Source organism: Amphimedon queenslandica, unplaced genomic scaffold (assembly GCF_000090795.2).
Source record: "Amphimedon queenslandica unplaced genomic scaffold, v1.1 AMPQUscaffold_12929, whole genome shotgun sequence".
Lineage (NCBI taxonomy): Eukaryota > Metazoa > Porifera > Demospongiae > Haplosclerida > Niphatidae > Amphimedon > Amphimedon queenslandica.
Genome location: NW_003546835.1, coordinates 5,963 through 13,845, shown reverse-complemented (window position 1 = coordinate 13,845; position 7,883 = coordinate 5,963). Strand labels below are relative to the sequence as shown.

The following is a 7,883-nucleotide window of genomic DNA, read 5'->3' as shown; positions in this document are numbered from 1 at the left end:
TTGTCATATAAAATGTATTAAAGACATTGCTAGCTTTTTGCTTCATTCTGTGTAGTATAGTTTCCCTCTTCTCTTGATTATAATCAACCCCATCAAATATCACAATGGGGTCTATACCACTATATCTGAGCCCTTTGAAGAATCTTATGAAGTAGTCCCTCAGTTCCCAGTATTGTCCACCATATGTCCAGTCAAATTCTCTGCTAGCTACCGTTCTACTGACACTCAGCCCATCCAGAACAAGTTTACCTCTTGGTGTAACGGTTCTCCAGGTGCTTGATGGTCCATAGCCATAGTGCTCATTAATGAACTTTGTAAAGCATTGGATCCCCATTTTGTTGATATTTTGTTTGCTCGCCAATGCTCAGGAGTCCGAGTGCTACGCTGCATCCATAGCAACGAATCCCCACCGGGCCTACGGCTAGGCTACGCCCTTTTGTAACCACGGAGGAATCCATACAGCCATAGATACAGCTAAAAATAACTAGAAGTAATGTAGAACATTAAGGGGCGAGCCTAAGCTAGCAAAGCAATTATGGCACTGGATCTATCCATCTATAATCCATTCCCGATGATTTCAAAGCATGCATCATGATTTAGGCCGATAGCAAGCATGATTTACATGATGAAAGTTTAATGCTGCTGATAAAATTAATAAACTTTTAGTCTTCTAGTTTCACATACACATTTCTTGCCTATAAATGTCTGTAAAGATGCTTTACTTAGCTTTAGATATAATATTATCCAATATTAAGATGACTGAGAAAAAGCTTGATTGACTTTCACAGTTTTAATAGCAATTGCATCAGTAAAGACGAGCTTCATAGGTTATTAATTTGAATTTAAAACCTTCTATAGCTGCTGGAGAAGTCTTTGGACGGTGTATCTGCCTTATATTGCTGCTAGAAAGCTCATGAATTCTTCCAGTGTGTTGGTTGCCATTTTTATTTTACTGTGACCGCTCCCACTTTCAATGAAAAATTGAAAATTGCATTGGTAATGCATAGTATCTATCTACCGTATTAGATCTACGCATAAATAGGGGTGACGTACGAGGACAGACAGACAGAGGGACAGAAGGGGCGTGACTGAGAGTATAGCTAGAGTGGGGCGAGCTCAGGCTCGCCCCAATTATTGACCTCAATTGATATGGAAAGCCAAATGTTTCAAAATTGATCTGAATTGGTGCATCGATAAATATACCTCACTTGGGGCGTTGTGATACCATTTTTGGGGCCCATATAAATACTTTACCGGCCGATATATACACTACCGGCCATTATTATACTTTGCCGGCCCATAAAACCATTCACCGGCCCTTAAAACAGCTAGAAGTCGGTGGGATAAATAAGCAGCAGCAGCACTCTAGTTGACCCCCAGTTACAATTTACCACCCCAAGAATGAACAGCCAGGGGCCCCAGTTACAATTTACCGCCCCATGAATGGAGAGCCAGGGGCCCCAGTTATAATTTACTGCCCCATGATTCGAGAGCCAGGGCCTAGGGGGCCCCGAACAATTTTTTAAATAAAACGGATAATAAACGGACCATAAAAGGGCGTGGCCCACCACGCCCATAAGGCATGCTTAATCACGTGACAAAGAACTTAAAGAAGAGGCAATAATGGCGAATGGGACTGAGGCTCGGACTGAGGAGATTGTGGATTTGACAGTTATCAATCAAGATAATAAGCGAGAAGAGACAGCAAAAGCATTAGAAGTAGCTGGAGTATCACATTTACTTGAGAAATTCATTTCAGAAAAGGTCAAATTTCTAATTATTTATGGTGAATTAATTAGAGTTTATTTATTTATTGATGCTCACTATAAAATAGTCAGGCTTGGCTTTGTTTATCATAATTGTGCTATATTTAATAGGTCACTGTGGATTTGATACCGTTACTCGAAGACAAGCAGTTAGAATCACTAGGGGTAATTCACATTGGTCAACAAGTGGTGCTTAGAAATTATTGCAAAAAGAAGAAAGGTTGGTTGAATTTAAATTTTGCAAGGGTGTAAGAAATATTTGTAACATAGTTAGGATAAAGTTCTTAATAAAGTTCTATTAGTCTTTGCAACTACAATACATAATTTTTATACAGAAACTATAAATCTGTACCTTACTTGTTGCACAAATTTCTAGCAAAACAATATAAAATGAAATTACGAAGAAGTAGAAAATTTAAAGTTATAATCCTGTAGCATTTGAATAAATAAATTTTTACTCCACAGAGGGCCTTAACATAAATTAGCTAGGGTGATAACATTTAAATAATTATTGTTTATAAAAATTGAAAGGTACAGTACATGAATTAAGGTTTTTATTATTTATCTAGTTCAAAGTGACGTAAACAGTGAAACTAAGAAGATTTTTTCAGGTGCTTCTTCATCATCAAGCTGCAGCCATTTAAGTTTACAAAGCACCATTTCTAAAGCGACCAAGCTCATCGAAGAGCTTAAGAGTAACCCATCAGCTCGTACAGTCCGACATACTAAGAAGCGTAAGAGAGGTGGAGGAGGTTCTTCACAACAGTTTCAAAGGAACCTCATAATTATAGATTATCAAGACCAAGATGAGGATACTATTTCAACCTTGCGAGACTATGAAAAGATCTATGAAGGTGCAATTATTCTCAATAGTGATATGTCCGAAGACGACATTCGTAGGGAAATAGTATCTCTTTTAAAGTCTAAAAAAACAATGTTCCACGTATTTGATGGAATAACTGGAGAGGATATACAATTTGTGAAGTGTGCAAATAGACGTGTTAGAGTGCCTGATGGAAAATATATTGTCGATGGAAATGGAATAAAAGCCATGTATAGAAATGGTGCTGTTTATGTCAGACTAACACGCTCATTTTCCATGGTATGATTTATTTAATTACATGTATACGGCTTATTACTATCATTTTTATTTTTATTAAAATAATAGTTATTATTATTATTAATTGTATTAATTATATGTTATAGGATATGCCTTACTGTATGACATAATTACATATAACATTATTTTAATAAAAGTTATTTCCTTTGTTAGTTGGATATTCCAGTCAAGTTTCCTAAGGCTTCAAGTCCTCCAACAGTTACTTTACCACCTCGTGTCATTTTGCCAAGTATCACATGTACCTCCAACGTCACTTTGTCACCATCATCGTTCACTGTAGCTAATGCAAGTGCTACCATTGCTTCACCACCTGGTATTGTACCTACTGGTATTGTATCGTCTGTGATGGTACCCAGTACAATAAATAATGTAGGGGTTTCAACTCATTTGACAGTTTCTACACCCCTTAATACTGCCACACATACCTCAAGTTGTGAACATTCATTTTCAGATCCACAGCAGTAAGTACATGTACATGTAATTCTTAATTCTACAGTCTTGGGATCACTATTTGTACTATTATTTAGAGAATATGTCGATATTCTTAGTGACAGTGAGGACATTATTTTTGAGGACACTAACTGTCAATTGGCAATTGAGGAGAGTATATCTGCAAGGTAAACTGGATTATAGCCATGCATAAGACATAAAATGTACACAACAATAATAAGACACAATAATTGACTTTATTGACCAACTCAACAATTGTACTTTAATTTATACTTTAGTTCTAATCCTGCCTGCTCTGATTTTGAGAGTGTTAGTGACATGTTACAGTGTCATATCAAGAAAGTGTGCTCTGTTGCTATAATACCAGATGAAAGGCAACAAATTGTGGTACGAAGGAAGCATATCTGGAGTGATGCCAAGCGTGCATTGAGGAGACCTAGTTTCAACAGTTCTATTGGTCTTAATGTTCAGTTTATCGGAGAGGATGCTCATGATGCTCATGATGCTGGAGGGCCTTCAAGGGAGTTCTTCCGACTTGTTTTGAAGCACATGTGTGAAGATGGAAATCTGTTTGCTGGGTCCACTACTGAACGAACGCTAGTGCATAATGTTCTTGCTCTGGAGTCAAAAGATTATTATATTGTTGGTCAACTTATTTCATTGTCCTTAATTTATGGTGGGCCTGCTCCTCATTTTTTTTCCCCTTCTGTTGTTGCCTATCTTCTAAATGAGCCACTGACTACTAGTATGGTGAATGAGATTGCTGATATTGATTTGCTCTCCTCAATCAAGAAGGTAAATATATCAATTTGTTTAAAATGCTTGTTACCATGTATGCATTGTAGTTAATGGATACATCTTGTAAAGAAGAGATGCAAGAGCTACTTGACTCCGATAATTTTTCTTTTCGTTTTGATGTCGGAGTTAATGTACCCTCTTGTTCACTGAATTTTGAAGACAAAGATCAGATTGTTCTTGCATTTATAAAAAGTCACCTTATTTACTCTTGTAAAGGAGAATTAGATCAACTTAAAGAGGGGTTAGAATGCTTAGGAGTACTGAAATTACTACAGGATTATCCCAAATTAATGCGACCATTACTCATGTCGTCCGGAAAGAAGCAATTAAATGCAACAGAGCTGCTCAATTTGTTTACAATTGTATGGTCACCTGTAGGATCTAATGCAAGAGAGTCTGAAGAATCAGTGATTTATGCATGGACCAATTACGTGCATGATTGTGCTGGTGAGTTGACTGAGTTCTATATACATATGGAGGTGTTTGCCATTCCTTTTTTGTAATTGGTTTTAAGAACATTCTACATGTTTGTTAGTTCCAAGCCTGTACTTGTTGTTAGTAATTAGTCTATAGTTTTAGTTATTATGATTACCACTCTTAGCTACAAAGTGCATTACAATTAATACCATTACATTGCCACTAAAATTGAATGACCAATCTAAATTGCTATAATATTAGTTCAAAACTTAATACAATCTTAATAAAAGCAATTGCATGGAGTATTGGAGTTGAATTTGACATGTACATTTAATGAGTAATAAAATTATGGTATCATTTAGTCCCTATAAATTAATTAATTATTATCATCATCTTTAAGCATAACATTGGCTTTTTTATTGTGTTGCTTTGTATTCATCACATAAATTTAATGCTGTGTATCTGGAAAATTTTTACTTTGGCTCTAATTTTGCTATATATGATGATTTCTGAAAAATTTGATTATGCATAAAATTACATGCCACATTCAAAACTTTAGATAATTAAATCAGGCAAAATTTCCAGATACATGGCAAACCTTAACAATGAATACTTTTTTATTCAGGTGCTGGTCATAAGGTCAATGATAATATAGTTATAACTCTAGAGAAAATATTAACATTTATTTCTGGTTCAGATACAGTCCCTCCAATGGGGTTTGATGGAATACCACAGATATGTTTCACTGGTCCTATACATAATAGTGGGAGGGCTCCTGATAATAAGGACATTCGTCTACCATCTGCATCAACATGTGGGCCCATACTCTACCTACCATTATGCTTGACTGACCCTGATCTTTTTACAGAAAAGATGGACACTGCTATTATTGGTGCACAGATATTTGGTATTCCTTAATTATTTTGCTACTCAACTATCATTTGTTTTGTTACTAATTAGCTTATATAGGCTTTCCTACTATGTATTTTCACATTTATCACTTTTCATTTATCACTTCATTGATTACTTTGTCATTTTTTGTTATAAATTCTTCAGATATTCATATGCATTAAGGTAATGGTCAAGTCCACTGAGTTCTGAATGAGATAAAGGGTTTATCTGGTCTCTTAGTGCTTGTTCTTCAGTACTTGTTAAATTGACTGTGGTGTGAGGAATTTCAACTCTGCCCATATCAAATGGATTAGGTTGTCCATCTTGGGTGCCAAAATCTGTTTCTACATCACAGTCAAAGTTACATTCAGATAGACCCTGTAGCCAAAGCTGATTAGGTGACAAACCATGTTCAGAACGCAAATGATGATTATTCCAGGTATTTTTAAATTCTTTCAGAAGCCTATTAATTCTTGGTAAAAATACATAATGTAGTGCATATAGTTGTAGTTCATCTGTTGGAGATAATATTAGCATATCTTCCATATCATAAAATAAAGCATAAAAGCTGTGGCACACACACCTAAAGGTATCACGCCAAAGGCGCTCTATTCTTTGATTATGGACGCTAGTTCCAGCAATATGGCTATGCCTACCCACTCCTCGTACAGTCAACATGGCTCTGGCAACATCAATATTTTCCCCACCTTTATCTGACCTGACTCTTGATGGCCAGCCATCATTGTCAGTTGCTTCCAGAAAAAGAGCTAGTACTGTACTGGCTCTATTATTATCAGATGCATGGAGATATGTGATTTTTCTCGAGTACCCATCAATAGATCCATGTATTACTATCCTCCAGCGAATAAGGCAATGGAGACCATCAATGTGCCAGAGAGCATTTGAACAATGTACATTATAAATTCTTCGGGATATAGCTCGGGATGCACGATTCCTTACAGCTTCTGGGCAAACTCTCATCAAACTATCACGTACTCGTCTTCTGGATACTTGAATATGCTGACTTTTTAACTGACCCCACACCATTATAACTCCATTATTTGGTGATTGTTTATAAATCATCTGTACAACTGCATCCAATTCAGCATCTGATATTAGAGCAGAGCTAGATCTAAGTGTGGGTATACCAAGCTCTTGAACTCGACGCCAAAGTGTCGTCCTAGATATCATTAGCATATTTGCACATTGTTGCCAACTGTATCCATTATCTCTAAAAAACTCTATCTAAAATGGAATGCAATTAAAAATCAGTTTGTATGTGTAAAAATTTGAGTTAATAAGTTAATATGCAATTGTATGCTAATTTTAAAATTTGGTAGAATTCTTATGCTCCCACTTTTACAATTACACCTGCAATGAACTTTGCCGGGCACTTATTCCATACTCACTGGAATTAATTCTAGTCAATGACTTACCCATCATCAAAATTTAATTCTCTTGTATTTAAACTCATAACAAAAATATAATTAATATGTATGGAATTGCAGTGGATACAAAAATCCCCCAAAAATTAACCACTTATCTAAAAATATAATTCAAAAATTAGACTGGAGTGCTTACCATTTCTGGATTCAAATAAACTCTAGGTCTGCCAGGCCCTGGTCTGTCACTGCTGCTAATTCTTAACAACTCTGTTTGCCACAATACAAGCAGATATGCTATGACAATTTGGAGTTCAACACATAAAGATATATAAGTGGGAGTGGCAGTGGCACTATGAGAAACCTCAATAACATAATCTTCAAAAGCATCAGAAAGGATTTCCAATCTAAGAACAATTCTGTCTGTGGCTTGAATTGACATCCTGTGACAATTAAGTAAAGAATCGCATAAAAGATCATCAAGGTCCGACAAAATATCCATTTTTAATTTAATAACTGTATAAGTTTATTAGTAGTTATGAAACGGGGGGTTATCGAAACTGGGGGGGTGCAGGCCTTTATGCATAATTGGACTGGGGCCATAAAAAGCAATTGGCATCGCTAAGTTGGGGGCCCAAAGATCTTTGAGTGGGGCAAAACCTTGCATTTGGGGCCGCTAAACCTGGGGCCAAAAATATCTATGAGTGGAGCAATCAATTGCTATTGGGGCGCTGTTTATTGGCTCCTAAATTTTAAATTGCTTTGTCGGCCACAAAATTATTATCACAACGCCCCCAGTGAGGTATTTTTATCCACGCACCATTCACACCAATTTTGAAACATTTGGCTTTCCATAGGGTTAAAGCACTTTTACGGATCCAACTTTCCCCTCTCTACCTGCCCTCCGCACCATTATTGATTTTGAAGGTACAGTAGTGTTAGATTTTAAGGACATATTATAATTTGTGTTGGACAGGGGGTATGTGTTGCATGTACACGTACATCCATTTGTTGAACACAGGTGTGTGTAGTGGCAAGAGTAGATGATAGTTAGAGAGA

At 36.4% G+C, this 7,883-nt stretch overlaps 2 protein-coding genes across 2 annotated transcripts; one reads left to right on the top strand and one right to left on the bottom strand.

The window, feature by feature from the left end:
• Positions 1 to 1,154: 1,154 nt before the first annotated feature.
• LOC105314410 (uncharacterized) lies at positions 1,155 to 5,575 on the top strand. Its single transcript, XM_011408568.2, has 8 exons — positions 1,155 to 1,764; positions 1,878 to 1,986; positions 2,336 to 2,868; positions 3,040 to 3,347; positions 3,414 to 3,503; positions 3,615 to 4,131; positions 4,182 to 4,581; positions 5,177 to 5,575. The coding sequence occupies exons 1-8, from the start codon at positions 1,624 to 1,626 to the stop codon at positions 5,467 to 5,469; spliced, it is 2,391 nt and encodes a 796-aa protein (XP_011406870.1). The 5' UTR covers positions 1,155 to 1,623; the 3' UTR covers positions 5,470 to 5,575.
• LOC109586176 (uncharacterized) lies at positions 5,575 to 7,517 on the bottom strand. The gene is made up of 2 exons (XM_020002346.1): positions 7,024 to 7,517; positions 5,575 to 6,687 (listed from the first exon to the last, which is right to left on the bottom strand). The coding sequence occupies exons 1-2, from the start codon at positions 7,324 to 7,326 to the stop codon at positions 5,593 to 5,595; spliced, it is 1,398 nt and encodes a 465-aa protein (XP_019857905.1). The 5' UTR covers positions 7,327 to 7,517; the 3' UTR covers positions 5,575 to 5,592.
• Positions 7,518 to 7,883: the final 366 nt, after the last annotated feature.

What these genes read in the sequence shown, in the direction of transcription:
- LOC105314410 (XM_011408568.2), top strand. Translation starts at nt 1,624, where the DNA reads ATGGCGAATGGGACTGAGGCTCGGACTGAGGAGATTGTGGATTTGACA. An exon ending in TAACACGCTCATTTTCCATG is followed by an intron (nt 2,869 to 3,039) that starts GTATGATTTATT and finishes TTCCTTTGTTAG; the next exon opens with TTGGATATTCCAGTCAAGTT. An exon ending in TTACGTGCATGATTGTGCTG is followed by an intron (nt 4,582 to 5,176) that starts GTGAGTTGACTG and finishes TTTTTTATTCAG; the next exon opens with GTGCTGGTCATAAGGTCAAT.
- LOC109586176 (XM_020002346.1), bottom strand. Translation starts at nt 7,326, where the DNA reads ATGGATATTTTGTCGGACCTTGATGATCTTTTATGCGATTCTTTACTT. An exon ending in TTTATTTGAATCCAGAAATG is followed by an intron (nt 6,688 to 7,023) that starts GTAAGCACTCCA and finishes ATTCCATTTTAG; the next exon opens with ATAGAGTTTTTTAGAGATAA.